The sequence below is a fragment of the Phascolarctos cinereus genome, unplaced genomic scaffold (genome assembly GCF_003287225.1).
Source record: "Phascolarctos cinereus isolate Bilbo 61053 unplaced genomic scaffold, phaCin_HiC Scaffold_4;HRSCAF=312, whole genome shotgun sequence".
Taxonomy (NCBI): domain Eukaryota; kingdom Metazoa; phylum Chordata; class Mammalia; order Diprotodontia; family Phascolarctidae; genus Phascolarctos; species Phascolarctos cinereus.
Window position 1 is genome coordinate 261,944,825 of NW_027555847.1, and position 20,466 is coordinate 261,965,290.

General features: G+C 44.7%; 2 protein-coding genes across 3 annotated transcripts in view; one reads left to right on the forward strand and one right to left on the reverse strand.

Annotated features, from left to right (window-relative positions):
- Window positions 1–20,466, forward strand: part of SLC5A10 (solute carrier family 5 member 10) — a 180,416-nt gene that overhangs the window by 63,971 nt on the left and 95,979 nt on the right. Inside the window, exons 8-9 of the mRNA XM_021004503.2 lie at window positions 6,051–6,256; window positions 12,014–12,149. Coding sequence (XP_020860162.1) covers window positions 6,051–6,256; window positions 12,014–12,149 — 342 coding nt within the window. The remainder of the gene's footprint in view (window positions 1–6,050; window positions 6,257–12,013; window positions 12,150–20,466) is intronic.
- FAM83G (family with sequence similarity 83 member G) overlaps window positions 37–20,466 on the reverse strand; it is a 66,331-nt gene continuing 45,901 nt past the window's right edge. The window contains exons 4-6 of one of the 2 annotated variants that reach the window (XM_021004502.2): window positions 16,215–16,339; window positions 12,865–14,065; window positions 37–6,852 (exon numbers count right to left, since the gene is read on the reverse strand). In XM_021004502.2, coding sequence (XP_020860161.1) covers window positions 6,445–6,852; window positions 12,865–14,065; window positions 16,215–16,339 — 1,734 coding nt within the window. In that variant the 3' untranslated portion in view covers window positions 37–6,444. Of the gene's footprint in view, window positions 6,853–12,588; window positions 14,066–16,214; window positions 16,340–20,466 lie in introns of both variants that reach the window. The other variant, XM_021004500.2, reaches the window with a different exon arrangement.

The following is a 20,466-nucleotide window of genomic DNA, read 5'->3' on the forward strand; positions in this document are numbered from 1 at the left end:
ACCACACACACACACACATGCCCAGGGTGGGACCCATTCCAACTTGAAGTCTTTTATTGGGTTTAGGTTTTGCTTATACAACTTTTCTGCATTTTTAAATACCAGGTGTGGGATACTAGAATCATAAATACAGGGTAACAGGTGAGGAGGGGAGTCATGCCCTGCAAGAATGCCTGCTGGTTCTCGAAAATGGCCCAGAACATTTGAACCTGCAGAATTGGTGAGGGTTGGTTGGGAAAACAAAGGCCTGCAGAGATGAAGACAGGAGCAATTCAGCAGAAGATGCTGATGGGCTTTCAAAGTCCCTTCCCATGTTTCCCTTTCCCTGGCCAGTTTTCTCAGCTCCAGCTCAAGAAACACTGGCTGGTAACTCAACGTTTTACAATGAGATGCAGCAGAGGTGGATTTTAAATAGTGCATTTAAGGCCAGAAGACAACCAGAGCCTCTCATCTGTTTAAAATAACAAAAATAAATTCTCCAGCGACAATAACACTTCACATGAGAAAAAGAGATAGAGACAAGGGGGGATCGTTTGCACAGGGTGAAATTCAGCCTGGCTTAGGCTACAGACAACAGAGACATCAGGGAGAGGAGCAGGATATCTGTTTAACCAATCTAAGAGGTACAGGGATGGTTGGCTCCACGTGCCTCTGAGAACAGGCTGCTGTAGGTAGCAGGATCGTGAATGTTCTTTCCCTGGAGAGAACAGCTGGCCCACCCTCCCTCACTTGCCTCAATCCAATCGAGAAGCCTCAAACCACAAGTCACTGTTATTTAAATTAAATAGTATCTCTCTTAAGGCAGTGGTAGACTGAACAGAAGGAATCTGCACCACGGTTTAGGAACTGCAGCACAGTTGAAGAGTTAAGAGATCCAGGTCTGAAGGGTTTCTAACGCTTCCTAGCTGTGTAACCTTGGGCAAGTGGCTTAACTTCTCTGAGCCACAGTTTCCTTACCTGTAAAATGGGTCTCATGACAATAAAACTATAATTCACAAGGTTGTTATGAAGAAAATATTTTGTAAACTTTTAAGTGCTATGTAAATGTAAGTTATTATTTGTCAGCAAAAACTAGGGGAGGGGAGAGTAGTGTTCTCAGGCTAGAAAGCTGAGGTTCAATTTTCGGAAAATAAACTTACTTCTATTTAGTAGCTTGGCAACTGTCCTGACTGGCTAGTTGCTTATCTTGCTTATCTCGGGAAAGGTCAATTCCCATGGTTCCCATGGCCCTTTGTTGCAGCAGTAACCAAATGACTTTGGAGGTAGAATCTTATTGATAGGGATACCCCGTGCTCTAGAGGACGTTCATTTAAGACTCCAAGACTACTAGCAGATTTCTAAGTCTCAGCCTGCCTTATTTTTTTGGGGGGTGGGGCGAGGGGAATGGTGCCACACTGTTGACCTCTAACCTTCTCTATGCTTGATCACCTATCTTCCCGCCAGGGAGTGCCTAACAGACTGCCAGCAGGAGTTGTCTACCCAAACATGCACGCCCAAACATATTACAGATAGATGTTTTTCAAGGAGACTCAAACTCTGGGAGGCGATTTATAGAGGGTGAATGGAAAATCAGACTCAAGGGTCGTTTGTTCAGCCTCTTTCAGACAATAAGCTTTGGGATGAAACTCTCATTATGCCAGATAGGGTGACAGGTGAAATTCTGAATGTGGGAAAGGCTCTGGTTATGCCTTTAGACAGGTGAACTTTCCAAAAGATTTTTTGGCCCTTAACCAAATGCAAAGAGGCATTCATATGCACTTTTGAGGAAGGCAGGCATGGAGGGAAGGAGGGGAGATTGGGGTGCAACACCCCACCGAGCCTCTAAGTTCGAAATTCTGAGGAAGCATGGGTGGAGTGATAAAATAATGGTGCTGATCCTTTAGCAGTGCTGTTTGGTCGTATCCAACTCTTCATGACCCTGTGGGCCACAGCATGCCAATGCTGTCCATGGGATTTTCTTGGCAAACCTACTGGCGTGATTGGCTACTTACTTTTCCAGTGGATTAAGGCAAACAGAGGTTGAGTGACTTGCCCAGAGTCACACAGCTAGTGTCTGAGGCCAGATTTGAATTCAGATTTTCCTGACTCCAGGCCCAGCACTCTATCCACTGAGCCACCTAGCTACTCCTTAGCAAACATGCTAGAACTTAAATAACCATGAGAGCAGTATGCTCCTGCAGCCCTGGCTTAAGCATCAGATGCCCTTAGCTCGGATTTCTAGCTGTCAAGGTAACCAGGATGCTGAAAGAACCTTGAGTCTATGTCATTTGAAGACTGGTTGAAGGAACTGGGGATCTCTAGTGTGAAGAAGAGAAGCCTTGGAGCAAACGACATCATAGCTGTCTTCAAGTATTTGAAGGGCCGTCCCATGAGAGAATTTGGCCTGTAAAGTTTGGCTCCAGAGAGCAGAAGCAGTTGCAATGGGTGGAAGCAGCAGAAGTAAATTTAGGCTAGATATTAGGAAACAACCTTCCTACCAATTTGAATTATCCAGAAGTAGAGTGGCCTGCCTTGAGAGGTGGTGAGTTCCTTTTCAAGCAAAGGCTCAAAGTTGGGTCGGTTGTAGAGGATTTCTTTTTTCAGGCATGGGCAGAACTAGTTGGCTGCTGAGGTCCCTTTCAACTAGGAAATTCAGTGATTCTGTGACCTTGGGCAAGTCACATCACATCTATAGCTTTTGTCTCCGTATCTGTAAAAGGAAGGGGTCAAATCTGTAGTCCCTTCAACTGAACTTCGCATGGCATCACTTCTCATTTTCTGCTATCCTCTAGATGCACTCCAGGTTTTCAGCATACCTCCTAAAATGGATCTAGAATTGGACTTGGTGTGGTATGACCCTTGTAGAATACAATGATAATATTATTTTTTCTTATGTGGAGCAGCAGTGCACAAGCAATGTCTGCTTCACATTACTGATTCACATGGAGCCTACAGGCTTGAGAGGAAGTGATTTCTGGAAGAGGTTAGGGAAGAAAAGCATTTCAGCTATAGGGAACAGTGTTGGCAATTCGTGGGGGCAAGAAGTGTGGAGTGGATGGAGGGATGTCAAGTTTAGTTAAAGTGTAGAGCACACAGTATGACAAGGCTGGAAAAGCAGGGTGGTGCCAGATTGTAGAGGGCCAAGGAATGGACTCAGAACTTCTATAGTACATAACAGGGAGTTTTGAAGGGTTTTGAGCACAGGAGCAATGTGATTAGATGTATGGGTAAGAAAAGATGTCTGGTGGGGGCGCAGCTGGTTGGAGGTGATGAAGTGAGTGGAGGTGGGAACAGCTATTAGGTTACCTTGCAGGAGGGTGTTAATGATGATAGTCTAAGCTTGTAGCAGGGGAAATGGGGGAGGGAGGAGGGAGAAAAAAGGAACATTTCTGAGGTAGAATCAATGGCAGTGATTGGGAGTGTTTCAAGGGAGAAGTAAGGATAAAAGATAGCATCCAAGTTTTAAACACAGGAGACTGAGTGACACTCACAGAAATAATAATAATATCATTTAGAATAGCAAGTTGGAGGGAGAGTCAGAGGCTCTTTTTTCAAATCCTGGCTCAGCTACTTATTACATATAGGACACTGGGCAGGGAACTTCTATTTTTGTATGCAAATTGAAGGCATTGACCAAGTTAATGTATAAGGTCCCCAGTTCTCATCTATGCTCCTATGACCAGATAATGCCCCAAATCTGTAACAGTTCTAAATTGTATTCTATGGACAGCCCTGTAATGACTACCAGAGCCTGAAGCTCATTCTTTGAAATATTCATTATGGCTGCAAATCTTTGCTCTTGGAGGGAAGATCTGATTCTTCAAAAAAGCCAAAAGTTACTTGGGGGAGTGTCTAGGGATCCTATTTGGGGTAGAAAAAACATAAAAATCAATGGAAAGACAGGAAAACTGGTATCTTCTGGCTCAGACATACCTGGCTCTGAAGGAAACTCCCAAAGATGTCTGCAAAATGGCTAAGGGGAGAGTACTGTATTTAGGGTCAAAAGACTTAGGTTTCAATATTAACTCTGCTACTTTACTACGTAGCCTGTGGGATCTTGGTGAAATCACTTCACTCTTCTGGGATTGTCTCCTTACATGTAAAACGAGGGGGTTGGAACAGCTGACTCTAACATCCTTTCCCCCTGTGAGCCCCCATCGTACGCAGCAGCATTGAAATACGTATGTAATGTACTGCTTTGAAGGGATAAATTATTAAAAAAGGAAATACATGAGAAGCAGTCTTCAAGTTGGAGATCATAGGGAGTTGTCTAAACTTCCAGGGACCACTGAATTCTGCTACCTTACCCTCTTTTTCAGGGATAACTGTGTAAAGACTGAGGGGTGTAGGAGTGGGGGGAGGAGGAATTTAGAGCTATGTGAAACAACCTACTTGTCAGTAACTATTTCTAGGCAGTTTCCTGGCATGCAGCCAGTTTGGGGTTGGCCCCTTCTCCCTGGCCCTTTTCTAGGCCCATGGGCTTGTCTCTTGCCTCAGTATGACTGCCTGGCTACCATGAAGATATTTTATCCCTTCAGCAATGAGTACTTTGGTAGGGTCAGAGAAAGGGGATAATTCAGCCCCCCTCAAAGCTGAGGCCCAACTGGGGGGGGTGACTCTGGACTTGTTCCTGTCTGAATAGGTAATCATAGGGAATAGGCCCAGTTTTTCTGAAGAATGTAGGGGAAAGCAATTGGCCAACAGTAATCAATATTTCCTCTCAGATTATCCCCCATTCCCTTACCCACCCAAAGGGAAAATCAGCTGTTCCCTGGAATCAGGGCAGGCCCCAGATATGTTGGTCTCCCTCCTTTCTCCACTGGGAGGGGCAGATAGGACAGATCCAGGCAATTTGGAAGGTTAGGATGAAGACAGAATCAGGCAATTTGGAAGGTTAGGATGAAGACAGAATAAACCAAGTGGTTGCTTTCCTTCCTTTTCAATGGTAGCAACCAGATTATTAGTTCTGCATTCAGGTTCCTGGCAGGTGAGCCCAAGATCTGTTTTTCTACACTGTTTCAAGGGATGTCAAGGCAGCCATGGGACAAGGGGTTTCAGTGGAGGCCTATGTAAAAGAGGTGGTCATGATCACTGAAGTAAGGAGTGGAACAAATCATCTCCTAAGGGAAAAGTCTTAGCATTGCCTATTAGAAGATGATTGAGTAGACACTGTATATGCTAGACATAGCATTGAACAGGGAATAAGGAGACAGAATCATAGACTATTATGGCTAGGAGATTTTAAAGATTAGCCCAAAATCTTCATTTTACACGAAGGAAATCAAGGCCTTGGAAAAGTGAAGTGACTTATTTAACTCGCGATTTTGCTGTGGTGTTGCCTTTCTTTATATCCCCAGTGCTTGGCACACAGTAGGTGCTTAAATGCTAGCTAGCTGACTTATCCAAAGTTAGACAACTAGCTAGTAAGTAGAGCAGGATTAGAACCCAAGTCTCCTGACTCTTGGTCCTCTACACCATCTTAAAATAAGGGAAGTTGTTTCCCCATTAGCTTCAGTCTCCTCATGTGTAAAATGAAGGGATAGAACTCTTCCCTAGAAGGCAGATTACCATCTAGCCAATTCTCTAAGTACAAAGCAAAGCCAGAAGCCCCACAGCCAGCAATGATCCCAGCATGGAACTGTTGGAGCCAGAAGTTTAATACTTTAGACCTCCCCATGGGATCCTTGGTTTTGAACACAAACACATGTTTTGCTTTTTTACAGTACAAAACTGAGTAAAGAAATCTTCACTCGGGGATTGTTGGGGGTAACAAGTCCAGGGTAACAGGAATCTAGTAGTTCCAATGTGCAAAACTATCTTTTAATAATTTTGTTATCTTTAAATAAAAATAAAATACAATCATAAAATTAGATCTTTTTTTTTCACTCCCCACTCCTTTCCAGACATATGTGTGGAAAAGGTGAAGTAGAAAAATCTTAAAAATTGTTGCACCAAGAAGTCAGTTGCAGGAGGGAGGGGAATCATTGGCCAGTCCAACCAGCCAATCTCTCCCTCCATTGCTTCTTCTTTTCCCTTGCTCCCCCCTCCCAATTTCCCATTTTCCCTTCCAGCTTTTGACCAAATCGGGGGTTATGGCCAGTTGGAGGCGGCTTACTTACAGGCAGTGCCAAACAAGACGATCCCCAACACAACATGCCACCTGCCCCGGGCTGACGCCATGCACATGTTTCGAGATGCCCACACTGCAGATCTCCCATGGACTGGGATGACCTTCGGTCTGACCATCATGGCCACTTGGTATTGGTGCACTGACCAGGTAAATGTAAACATCATATCCCCTCCTCCTGCCCCTTATGTCATATGTACAACAAATGCAGTTCCCCCATCTGAGGTCCAAGCAGCATGGTTTAAGAATACTTGCATTATCAGAGTCTAGTTTCAAGAGCTCCAAGGAAAGGAGCAAGCAGCTCTGGGCTGAGCAAGGTGAGGGAGATAGGCTTGCTTTTAATCCTTGTGGCTTGTGGGTCCTGGCGCCCTCCTTCGGGAATCAGCAGAGGCCCACAGGCCCCCACCTGCCCTATTCCTGAGGATTTTATTCTGTGATAGTTTGGAAAGGGGGATACCAAATGGGGTTGACAGCTCCTCCCGGCTCCCACTCTCAGCTGGGCTGCCTGGGGTTCTGGCAGTCCTCAGGTTCCTGCTGTCTGGGGGGCCACCTTTGGTCTGCCAATATCGTGAGCCCACTGTTGCCGGCCCGGACTTTTTGGCAGGGTGCTGGAAGCCATCGGCTGCATGGATGCCATCCCGTCGGTATTTGGGAAGCTCTGGGTTCTTTGCTGACTGCTGGAAGCTGCCTTTGTCCCTGGTCCCAGAGGCAGGTCGCTTATCCCCATAACGGTAGAACTGCTGGCCCTGGGCGGAGGTAGAGGGTAGGGACAAGAGAGAAAGTTTATAAGAAAATTCAGGGAAGGCAAGAAAACTCCCTTCAACCTAAAAGACTGTGATGAGTGGAAAAGCACTGGTTTTGGAGTCAGAAGATCAGAGTTCAAGTTTTACCTCTCATACTTAAGAGCTATGTGACCCTGGGCAAGTCACAAAACCTACTGGAGTCTCAGTTTCCTTATCTGTAAAATGGAGGCAGTAATACTCCCACCACTACCTCAAAGGGTCACCTTGAGGAGAGTGTTTTGTAAACTTTAAGTGTATTGTTATTTTTACTATTAAGAAAAAGTGGCTGGACCTTTTCTTTCTATTTAAGGCTGGAATTCTTAATATTTTTTGTGTCATGGACTCTTGGCAGGAGTTTGGTGAAGCCTATGCACCCTTTCTCAGAATAATGTTTTTGAATGCATAAGTTTAAAAAGGAAACTAAGTATGTTGAAATGCAGTTATTAAAAACTTTTTTTTAAGGTTGATGGACCCTGCTGAAGAGCCCTTGACTTTAGGGATTTGATTCTCAGCTCTGTGGCCTCAGGCAACTTAACCTCCAGCTGTCTCAGTTTCTTGTGGCTGTAAAATTGGGGGTTGGGGTGATTGGGAGGAAGGAGATCCAGACTATATTTTCAGCTCTGCTGCGAAGTAGCTGTGTGACTTTGGGCAAGTCACTTCCCCTCTTTGGGCCTCAGTTTCCCAATAAATAAAATAAGATTGGATGAAATGAATGTTAAAGTCCCTTCAGGCTCTAATACTTTCTGTCTCCAGTTTCACATTTGGCTCCTTTTGATCAGTTTTCCTGAATGTGTGAGGGTAACAATGACTAGATCTGGCAGCAGCACTGACTGAAAAAAAAAAAACCCCAACAAAAAAACCAGTTTCCAGGGTAGGGTAGAGATTAATCTAGGTGGGTAGCAGATGGACCAGGAGGGGAAATGGTTCTCTTGGCTAATGTGAGGTCTACAAAATGAGAAGATGGTGGCACAGTTGATGTCTAGGGGTTACTAGTCTGATTCAAACTTTTCCTAGATGTCACTTGACTCATTTCACAACATGCCTCATTTTATCATATGCCTTGAGATCATTGGCCTCAACCTGGCCTCCCTAAGTTTAATGTCATTCAGGTGGTTTTCCCATGGAGGCCAAATGAGTCAGCATTCCTTCAGGGTTGACTACCTGGCCAGCACAAGGGAGGACTAGTTCAGAGGCAGAAAGGCCCACCCACTGGTACCAGTTCTGGTTCTCTGCAAATCTGAAGGCATAGGGGGCCAGACTGACTGACTCCATCTGGCTGGAACTAGAGCAGCTCACTTATTCCTCCCCACCTTGGACTTCAGAATTGAAGGCTAGAGTAAGGATGAGGTGTCGAAGGAGAGGGAACATTGGTCCCAGGCTAATCATAGATTCAGAGAATCCCAGAGCTGGACAGGATCATCTAGTCCAGGGATTCTTAACCTCTTTTATGTCCTGACAGAAATCTGGTAAAACCTATGGACTGCTTCTTGGAACAATATTTTTAAATGCAAAAAATAAAATACAGAGGATTACAAAGGAAACCAATGATATTGAAATGTAGTCATCAATTTTTTAAAAAAAAGTTTACAGTTCCCAAGTTAATAAACCCTGATCCAGTCCAACTTCCCCATTGTACAGGTGAGGACATGAAGCCATCAAGACGGGAGCGGGCTTGCCCAAGGTCACTTGCCCAAGTGAGTTGGAGAAAGGCCAGGACTAGAACTTGGGTCTAGTATGTATTCTGTATGCACTCTAGCTAAGCTGAACCTCATGGTCCAGGCCTATGCAATTTTCACCAGCTCCCCCTTCTCAAGGATCCTCCTTGTTAGAGGCCAGACTCCCTCCCCAGGGTTCAGGACTGGGTACTTCCCAGGACAGGTATAACCCAAAGGCTATAAACCTCCATACCGCCTGATATTATTGAACACCATGCCAACAGTTTGGCTAACAGAGACATAAGCCAAGATAGTGGCAAAGAGGCGTTGGTAGCCTGGGAGGCAGGGAGAGGACAGCAAACACTTGGATGAGATGTGTACATTCATACACTTTGGCAAATGCCTAATGTTCCAAACATTCTAATTTTTCCAAGTCAACCAGGCTAGAAACAATCACAAAACAGAAGGTGTGTTAACATTTCCCGTGTGTTTTCTGACATCTGGATCTCCACCTGACCTTAGCCCCTTGGGGTAATAATAGTAACTGCTTACATTTATATAACTCCTGGCAATTTACAAGTAACTTTATCTCATTGACCTGTGTGTGACAGTACAAAGGGCACTGAATTGGAATCACACAGGTCTGGATTTGAATATTATCTTTGTGATGTGTTGCTATCTTCTCAGTATGTGTGATGGTGGGTAAGTCAATTAACCTCTCCGGGTCTTGATTTCCTCATCTATAAAATGGGGGAAGGTCCCTTTCATAGTCTTGCTCTCTAACTCAAGGATCACGCACTACCTACCAACCTTGAAGGTACATAGTTATCTTTTACAGACAAGACACCTGGGGTTCAGAAAGGCAAAGGGGTCGAGCTGTGGCTTGAACTCAGGTCTCCGGATTCCAAATTCAGTGCTCTTTCCACTATACCACACTGTTGAGGTAGTTCTTTGACAGATGTTTTTTTTTAAAATCTCTCACTGCAACTCTGAGGTATGCAGGCCAGATCGCATTAGAAAGCAATGTCGCATAATGGATGAAGAGTTAGACTTGGGAGTCAGAGTTCAATTCCTACCTCAGACACTTAATTGCCAGGTGTCCCTGGGCAAGTCACTTAACTTTAAACATCCTCAAGGTCCTCATCTATAAAATGGGGATAATAGTGTGACCCTGGACAAGTCACTTCATCCCGATTGCCTCACCAAAAAGCAAAAATAAAAAATAAAAAATAAAAATAAGATGGGGATAATAACACCACCTACCATGCAGGGTTGTTGTGAGGCTCAAATGAGATCCTAGGTGGAAAGCACTTTGCAAACCTTAAAAGTGCTTTGTAAATGTCAGCCGTTATTATCATCTCCATTTTATTGACAAGGACACTGAGGCTCAGAGGGATGAAGCCAAAGCCACACAGCTAATAAGTAGCATTTTAGGGATTTAAACTGAGGCCTCTGACTCCCAAGTTCTGTTCTTTCCACTACATCACATCGCCTTAGACCAGTGATTCTCAAAGTGTGGTCTCAGGAACCCAGGGAGTTGCCAAAATCCTTTTGGGGGGTCCTTATTCTCACAATAACATTAAGACATTATTTGCCTCCTAAAATACTCCCCTCTTTTCTATGATATATCTGTGTGAGGCCAGCTTTCCTTCATAAACTTCAATCAAAATGACAGACTGCAATAGACTGAATGCAAAAGTGGAAATGAGAATCCACTTGTCTTCTATTAAGCCAGACATAAAAGGTATTTGCAAAAATATATAAAACAATACCACTCTTCTACCTAAATATTTTTGTCTTGGAAAATAGTTATTTTTCATAAAATATTATTTATATTAACATGTAACAGGCTTATTATTAAATGATTAATAATTTTAAATAATTATCAGTTAATGTCTAATATGAAAACAGGCATAACCCACAAAGATAAAACTCTTCGAAATCCTTAATAATTTATAAGAGTGTAAAGGAGTCCTAAGACCTAAAAGTTTGAGAACCACTTCCTTAGAAATTAGTCATCACTTCCCACTTGTTTCCTTATATACACACACTTCTGAGATACCATCAGCAAACATAGTCACAACCAGCTGGGACTGTGTCCTTCCTTACTAGTAAATTGAAACCTGATCCTTACAGAGGCTCACCTCCCTAGAAATCTGGAATACTGTCATTTCCCATAGGCCCAGGGTAGCATTTTTGGTGAGTTTCTTCTCCTTTAGTTTCCCTCGATTTCTCTAGGGTATTACCCAACCCAAAGTCATCCTCTAAAATTTCTGTTTCTCAGATGATTTAAGGTTACTGGGCTGGGTCCCTGATCTTTGGGACCAGTGCTCTTGAGGAGAAATGTGTTAATACCCTAGTTGAAGGAGTAAGCTGGTGGTGAAGTAGGTGGCTAGAGAGTTCTCCTTGAATATTGGACTCAAAGGACCAAGCCCAAAGAAGGATGATTATTAAGTTAGCCAACGGCTAGGAAAACCCAAAGGGGCTGACAAATGATGCTCTTCCAGTGTTGCTTATCGAAAAGATAAAGTTCTCGGATCCCAGGAGATGATTTGACCTGCGGCCTCGTTTCTCCAAACCTCTTATTTTGGCGATCTAAGTGTACTGGGTGTAAAGACTTAAAGAATATTAGGCTTGACAGTAAAGAAATTGATTGTTTAACAAACAGAACAGAAATTTTACATCCAAATGAGCATCATCCTTCACCACAGGCTTCTGAAAAGGTTTCTCTCTTATTCTAATGTGCAGTTTTGCTCAGAAAGTATCTGGGGAGCTATTAATGGAAGCATTCTTTCCTGGGGCTAAATCTCTGAGGGTACATCTGATTTGGGGACTAAGTATTTTAGAGACCAAGGCGAGAGACTATGATGGGTATCTGTTATCTGAGGTTAAAAATAATAATAATAATAATAATAATAATAAAAATGAGGCATGACCATGAAGTCACAAGACTGGGTTTCTGTTATGAAGCCCTGAAGGCCGTTCACAAAAAGAAGTTTCAATTATTTCCTGGCAGCAACATTTGGACAGGTGCAGCTTCCCTAAGGGGCTGCTTTGATAGAAAACATCCATTTATATGTATAAGTTGTGGTCTGTTTGTGCCCTTCCCTAGGACGTTCCCCCCAAGGGCTGCCAGAGATGGCAGGCTCTAGAGCACCATTTATTCTGAGCACAGAAGTGATGGCACTGTGCTCACTCCTATGCATGCTGAGGCCTCTGTGGGTGCCAGGGAAAAGTCACCCTGTGGCCAATCCACCGGAGGCTGCAGTAGGCTTTTAGAAGCTCAAGGGCAATGGTCTGTGATATTAATGTGAGGAGAAGGGGGTGGGGCTAGAGGGAGTAGCCTTCTGAATCTTAGGATGGAACTCCACGTTCTTCCTCTGTCTGGGTGAATCTTCCACAAGGACCAAGTCCTCTGTGTCAGCCTATGTCCGGCAACATCCTTTTCTCCTCTATTGTTTTCCCCCCAGGTCATAGTACAGAGGTCCCTTTCTGCCAGGAACCTGAACCATGCCAAAGCAGGCTCCATCCTTGCCAGTTACCTAAAGATGCTGCCCATGGGCCTCATCATTATGCCAGGCATGATTAGTCGGGCACTATACCCAGGTATGGCTCCCTTTTCCTACTGCAACCCTGCCCTGCTGGGTTGGTGGTGACTAGTACCAGGCTGGAGACATGGGATGAAGGTATGGAATTGGAAGACCTTGGAGGTGGGCAGGTGATTTAACTGTGTGATTAGGGGTGGGCCACTTCCCTTCTCAGCCTCAGTATTTTTACTTCTCTAATGGAGGTGAAGAAAGAAGTCAGAAGGAATGATAAGGATAGGTAGGAAGCCAAAACAGCCCCTTTTAAATGGTTCTGTTTAAGAAGAGGCAGCTTTAAATGAGATGTCCCTTAAACATCTGGGGAAAGTATGAGCTCCCCAGACCAGCTCTCCCCTGGGGATGTGAGGAAGTAAAGGACAGAGGAAACCTGCAGATGGATTCTAAGTTGGGAACTTTGAGAGAAGGGCCCTCTCCTCATGCACCTGAAGACACCATCCTACCTGGGTTGCAGGGCTAGCACAAGCCTTGTTGCTGTCACGCTGGGGGCCCCTTCCCAACATATGTTTAACTTCCTCTTTGCCGTTGTTTCTCTTCCTGCCATACTCATCCTCTACCCCTGAGCTCTGCAGCCACTGGGGGCTCCTCAAGGGACTCATGAATGTTCCCCGGCTCATGTGGGGCTCACTCAGTTTCCTGTAAAGCGGTCGTATATGACCAGCCCCATTGGGGATGTGCTCTGAGTGGCGCCTCCGGAGTTGGGCGAAGTTGTCCCTCACCTCAAAGTACTCGTCTGACACAGAGGATGCTGTGGACTGTCGGTGGTGGCTGTTGGTGGAGCCACCTGAGAAACTGTCCTGGTCACTGAGGGTCACATAGTCATCGTCATCATCCTCATCCTCTTCTATATTGAGCCCATTGGGGGTCCCTGGAGAGGGTGGGTCCTGGCCCTCCTGGGACATGGACAGCTGCCGGAGAAGCTTGTGGTGCCCAGAGTTCTCATGAGGCCTGTAGGTGGTACCATTTGATGGTCCTTCTGGCTGCAGTGACTCCTCTTCCTTGGGTCCCCCAGGCTGGCAGCCTAAGCCACCATCATATGAGTTGCCCTTGGTGAGAAAGTCTGTGACATGGACTGTCCTGGGCTTAGGGACTGGGGGTTTGATCTCTGTGTCCTCCTGGTCATGTCCATCCTGGAGATGGCAGTTCTCAGCCAAGGTGACAAAGACTCCTTGGTCCCTGTCTTTGCCTACTGTGGTGGGGACATCTTTTGGGCTGAGTTCTTCTTGGGGTGAGACAGGCGGATCCTTTGTCTCTTCTACAGCTGCAGGAGGGTCAGGAGGTGAGGCAACTACAGGGCCAACTACCTCCTGGCTCTGTCGCCTTTGTAGCAGCTTGTACTGGGCAACAGCCTGTGAGGAAGAGTCACAGATCTTGATTCGGTTCATCTGGCTGGGCTGTGGATTCCACACATTAGGGTCAATGATGTTAATGTAGCCCAGTATGTCACTGCCAGGCTCAGGGTCTGGCTCCACCCATGTGGGCAGGTAATCAAACATGTTGGCACGCTCCATGTTCAGCAGCCCTGGGTGGATCGGTAGAGGCTGCTCTAGGAAGTCACCAGGCTGTTCTGCCAGCTGGTTCCCCACCAATACCTTCCCCTTGCCATCAAATTTCTTGCCCAGCCCACTCTCCTGCTTCTCAGAAGAGGCCTTGGCAATCTCATCTGCACTCTTGGCCTTCACCAGAGCATATTTAGGGTTTATGAGTTTCTTGGCTACGGTGCCCGACGGAGCCAGTGGGATGACCGTGGGCAGGATGATAGGTTCAGGCTCAGGCTCCTTCTCCATGGGGACTGTTTTAAGGCTGACCCCTTGAGACATGAGGTACAACTCTTGGAACTGTTTGTCAAACATCTCTACTACTTGGCCCGAGAGGACAGAGATCACATTCCGGTCTGTCCTGGCTGCTGACCATGTGAAGCTAGAATGGAAAGAAAACAGAGTTAGTTATCTGTATGGAGATATATCTAAATGACTAGGCACTGTACCTTTCTTTTATCTTGCCTCTCACTACCTTCTCTATGTGCCAGGAGACCCCTTTGTCAGTAAATAGTCCAAGGTCTTAGAGACAGTAAGAAAGATCTGTATTAGAAGGGTTACCCTCCTGCAAATAGTTCCCTTTTCAAGGAAAATAGGTTAATATTAGGGGAAGAATAAAGAATATGGTTTAAATTTATTTTGGTATTGAGATCCTACACGATTAGAATAGGAAGTTCCCTTAGAGGTCACCTAGTCCAATTAGTCAACAAGCATTACTAAGTACTTGCCATGTGCCAGACACTCTGCTAAGTCCTGGAGTTACAAAGAAAGGCAAAAACATGACCCCTGCCCTGAAAGAGCTCATGTTCTAACAAAAGTGACAGCAGTAGATAATTACATACAAGAGGGATACAGTGCATATGGAAGGTCATCTCAGGGGAAGGCATTAGCATGGAAGGGCATGGGATGAGGAAGGGAGAGGACCAGGATAGAGTTGAGTTTCAAGGAAGCCAGGGAAGCTGGGAGTTCAAGGTAAGAGTGGGAGCAGTGCCGCCATGGTGGACAGTCAGGGCAAATATTCGGAGTCAGAGAACTGAGTGTGACAAATAGCATGAAGATCGTGCAACAAATAGCAAATAGGCCAGCCAGCGGGAGCACACAGTGAATAGCGAAAATTGCCCAAATCATTTTATAGACGAGAAAACTGAGGCCAAGAGAGAGGAAAGCAGTTGACTAACATCACACAGGGCTGAAGTCCTCTCACTCCAAATCCATCATGAGCTGTACTGAAACCCCCTCATTTAAAAGAAAAGAAAAGAAGTCCAGGGAAAGGAAAGGACTTGCTAGTTCATCAAAAATCTACTTGGTGGCAGTCAGGCCTAAAATCCTCTGAACCACATTGTTTATGTACATCCTGTGGGGAAAGCGAGATCAGTGGCAGGGGTGAGGGGGAGTTGTCCCCCTGTATCTGCAAGGTTGATGTACCGAGAACTTCAGCTTGTCTTTCTAGGGGCTCCATAAGGACCCACAGTCCCTTTACCATGGTGTTTGCTGCTGTTCACATAAAAACCCTGTCACTGGCTCCCAATCATAGTCTTCTCAGCTGTATGGCAGAGGGAGATCTCAAGAACAAAGGCTATTTGAATGGATCTGGCAAGACTACTGTGAGCTGACATCCTCTCTGTAAAAGTGAATTCTTAGCTGGGACACCTCAGCTCTTCTTCGTGAGCTCCAGATCATCCCCGCAAGGACTGGCTAGGGCTAGTCTGACTTTCCTAGACCCCTTGCCTACGGCAGAGACACAGCTAAATGAAGTGAAGCACCTGGAAAAAGAGAATTGGATTCTAGTCATGCAACTATTACCAGCTCACTGTACAAGCTTGAGTAAGTCACTGTAACTTCTCTGGGCCTCAGCTCCCTCATCTGTCAAACAGGGACAACAGTTCAAATCCTGCCTCTTTCACAGGGCTGTTAGAAGAATTAGCTAACCATGTTGGGAGAAGTATTTTCAAAGTGTAAATCCCTGCACAAATGGGAGGCATTCCTCAAACAGGCCTGGAAAACAAGGAATACTTTCTCCTTCCTTTCTACCCTTATTGATCTGGGAGAACACTGAGTACATGCACCCACATCCCATATTCCAGAGATGTGGTGCAGGTGATGACAGAAGGTGGGCTACTCAGGTGTGGCATCAGCACAAAATAAGAACCAGTGTCTGGAGATGGTGTCCAGGAGCCAGGCTTGACTGGTGGAGCTCAGACATCAGCAACTTTGAGTAACTGAGATGCCTTAATCGAGACTTTCCCAGGATAGGAATGTCTAGAGTGTTGCAAGAGCAGATTAAAAGTACAATGAAAGCCTGGTGCCAGGGCTCAGGCTGAAAGACCTGGGGAAAGTAAGGAGGGGGATGAGGAGGAGTTGCTGTGACATGCGAAAGCTCACCTGTCCTCAGCCCAACCTCCTTGTCAGCAGACACTCCACCCCCGATGCTAATCTTCACATCCCCTCTCACACTTCTATAGTTTTGAAAAACTAGCTCTGTGAGAAGCGGGCTCGAAAAATTGGAGGAAAAACCGCTCAGGGAGAGTCACCTGTAGGAGCCACACATGGCTCTGTCACCATCCACAAACATGAATTTCTGGGCCAGGGCTCCCTTGAACTTGGTAGCGGAACGTGTGAAAAATTCCGTTCCTCCGATGCTCCGGACTCTCAGATTCTGTGGGAAGAAAAGAGAAACAGAGATGGTGAATTAAAGGCCACCTGGTTGGTCCCAAAGGCTTTCTGATCAAATGAGAGAACTGGTATGAAAGTGCTTTGAAAAGCAGCAAGTACAGTATAGACAGCAGGCTGTCAGCCCCACATCCAACAGCTCGTGTATCTGTTACTTTCTGCCTCAGCCAGGCAGCCAAAAGAAGGCTTTTGATCTATTGGCACGACTGTTATGTGAACAGAACACCAGGACAGCAGGAACAGAGTCTCGGGCCTTATCAGCTCCTACCTGGATTGCTGCAATGGCCTCCTAGCTGACCTCTCTGCTTCCAGCGTCTCCCTTACTAATCTAGCCTGGGTATACTGTTGTGTTAATTTGTTCCCCATTCCTCTTCTACAATGTTACTCCTCTGCTCTCAAACCTAGAAAGGTTCTTCAAGGCCTTCTATAATTTAACTCCAAACTACAGCTGGACCTATAATTTCATTGGTGAAGCTACGTGATGCAGTGGGTAGAGTGCTGGACCGGTTACTTAGTTATGACCCTGAGCAAGTCACTTAACCCCTTAAGCCTCAGTTTCTTCATCTATAAAATGGGGATGATAATAATAGCACTTACCTCCAAGGATTGTTGGGAGGATCAAATAAGATATTTGTAAAGCACTTTGCAAACTTTAAAGCACCATATAAATGCTAATTATTGTTATTATTAGAAAATCCCTCCACCAAGGTATCTGTGATAATGTACAGCTTGTCATCTCACCTGTAACTTATAGTCTTAGAGCAGTACTGCACAACACACAGGCTGAGGGCCACTTGTAGCCCACCAAAGGATTTCGGGCGGCCCGAAAAAAAATGTAGAGGATGTAAAAGAAAATAAAGATGTAACGAGTGCTTTGTCTGTGCCCCACTTAACCCACATTCCACTAATCACTATTGTGCCCTTCATGTAACTTGGAGGGTGGGTTGCCACTGCACACTCTCTCCTGTCATGTGACTGGTAGCACCCAACCATCATCAGTGTCTCTAGTCTGAGAGGAGCGATTTCATGATAAACAGAAATCTTAAGTAATAAGTGTAATTAATTGATATTAATTGAAATTTCCCTTTTTTAAAAATATGGTTTGTTTACAAAATAATTTAATCATTAATTATATATTTACTTGGAAAGTGAGCCACTAAAAACCTCTCCATGGCTCGAAGAAGTTTAGCCTTTTTTAATTTTGGCCCCTGTCTACTGCCAAGTTGTGCATGTCTGTCTTAGAGAGGTGACTGGGGCATCGAGAGAGCTTTGCCCAGGATCACAGCCAGACTTGTCAGAGGCCAGACTTGATGCTTATCTCCCTATGAACATTTGATAGTAGCTCCCTAGTACCACATAAGCTCCTTGAGGGCTGGGACCATCTCGTTTTTGCATTTCAATCTCCCATGCCTAACACAGGGGCTGACACACAGGAATGCTTATTAAATGCATGCTGACTGATTACAAGATCAGCCCTCTACCAGGATGCCACACTGCCACTCTCCAATGGTAATATAATAATAACTGACATTTATACGGTGATTTGAGGTTGGCAAAGTGCTTGGCCTACATGATTTCATTTGAACTTCACAAGAACTATATGAGGTAGATGCTGCAGATATTATTATCCTCATTTTACAGATGTGGTTAAATGACTTGTCCATGGTTCCCTGGCTGGTGTCAGAGATGGGATTTGAACCTGGGGCTTCCTGACATTTACTCTAGTGATTTATCCACTATGGCATGCTGCCTTTCTAACCTTATCTCCTACTACCTGATATTCACTTTCTGTTTTAGACAGGCTAAAACATACAATGTTCACTTCTATCTCTGACCTTTTGCTGCCAGTGGACTTTCAATACAGAATGTGTTCCTTTTATTCTATTTATCTAAAGTTTTCCCATCCTTCAAGACTTTGCTCAAGACCTGGAACCCTTCCTTGTTCACTATAGCTCATACAATTTCTGCACTGAATTGTTCTGTTTCCTTTGTGTTAATTTTTGCAGCTAGAACACATCCCCTGAAGATGGTTGATTGAGTGATTTAAGGAAGGGAAAATGTCAATTCTCAGTTAGTCAAGGGTGGATTCATCCATCATTTACTTGTTCATTCCTTTATGCACTCATTAAATTAAAAAAATTTGTTAAGCGCCTACTATATGTAATGCCACGTCAGAGTAAGCTCCTCACCAGGAGCTCCCTATATTAATGAAATCAGAGGTCTGATTTTTTAAAAAAAGATACATAATCCATTGCATTAATATCATGTCCACATATTGCAAAAACTTGAGAATCTTGAAATGAAATAAAATATTGCTTTCTCACCAATATACACAATTCTACAGCATTGAAAAAGGTTTTCTGTCCTCAAAGAGCATACAGTCTATTAGGGACAATAAGACATGTACACAGAAAACTACAATACAGTACAAATGAGGCTATGATAGGTTCATAAGAACAAAGAGACAAGAGATCAGGTAAGGAGATGAGGGAGGGATTGCTTCCAGCTGGGTAGATGTCATAAAGGAATTGGCATCTGAGGTGGACCTTGAAGGACAGGTCAAGCATAGGGTAGGATGGCATTCCTGCTGTAGGTAATAGATCCTTTGATTGTTCTGTTTCTCTGTTGTCTACTGGAGGGCTGTTTCAGTCCTTATTAGATGGAGGAGGAAAGAGGAGGCAAGCACTAGAAACAACCAGTTCTTCTGGGATCCCTGCAAGCCACTACAATGTTAACTATACTTATATTTGGCAGCTGAAATTAACTTCCTAGGTTCTCTGTGGATTTCAGCAAATTCCTTCCAGTCCCAGGTCCTCACAGGTGATTATGTATATCCTTCTTCAGTTGGGGATGCACCCCTTCTATACCAGTCCTACACCACCACAGATAAATCCACCTGAAATGTCTGAGGCCTGGCTTGTGCTGATTGTCATTCATGGTTGAGACCATACAAAGGACCCTTTCAGGTAACTAAGTATCTTGCTATTTGCCAACTTTTCCTCTGTCTTCCCACATAACTTCTAAAAAGTTCTCTGTCTTTTTTTTTTTTGGTTAGGCAACGGGGTTAAGTAACTTGCCCAGGGTCACACAGCTAGTAAATGTTATGTGTCTGAGGCCAGATTTGAACTCAGGTCCTCCTGAATCCAGGGCTGAACTCTATCCACTGCGCTACCTTGCTACCCCAAGTTACCTCTATCTTAAAAGATACAACCATGAACCTGAGTTCAAACCCTGCCTCAGACACTTACTGGCTATGTGACCCTGGGCAAGTCATTTATCCTCTGTTCAACCTCAGTTTCCTCATCTGTAAAATGGAGGTAATAATAGCACAAGAAAAGGGTAGGTTTTAATCTCAGAATCATAGGATGTTCAAGCTGGAAGGAACATTAGAAAACATTTCCTTTACCTCCCTTGCTTTAGGGAGAAGGAAACAGTCCTAGAGAGGTGACATGATGAGGTTTCAAAGCTGGAAGTTCTTGGAAGAGCAAGGACTAGATCTCAGGTCTTGAGATTCTTAGTTCCTTCAACTCCATCATGTCATCTGCATGACCCCACCCCCACCCCCAGGTATGGCACAAATGCTTCAGGCTCCAAGATTAACAGCCTTCATCAAATCCTGGGAGTTTGAGGTGATACCAAAATGAAGCTCTGCCCCTTCATATACCCAATACCACTGGATTTCACATCCCATGGCTAATCTTCTCTCTAGTTATACTTCATGATTTTTTGGAAATAAGAGAATAAAAGGTTGTTCTTAAGGAAGGCAGCATATTCTCAGTGGGAACTCTGCCCACCTCCCACTCTCCCTGGCCCTCCTACTTTCCAGGCGTGTCCTGTTTTTGATGTCTTCTGTATATGCAAGCAGAAAGAAGTGAGAAGGGATGGGAAACACTGTAGTTGGCTCAGTGTCTCCCTGGATAGGCCCTTTCAAATCATTATAAGTGCTACGGTGCTTTAAGGTTTGTTACTGTAAAGTGCCTTACATATATTATCACATTTGATCCTCACAACAACTCTATGATTTAGGTGCTACTATGACTCCCATTTTACAGATGTGGAAACTTTGATGAGGCAGGCTTTGAACTCAGGTCCATGGTTGTGCCATTTAAGGTA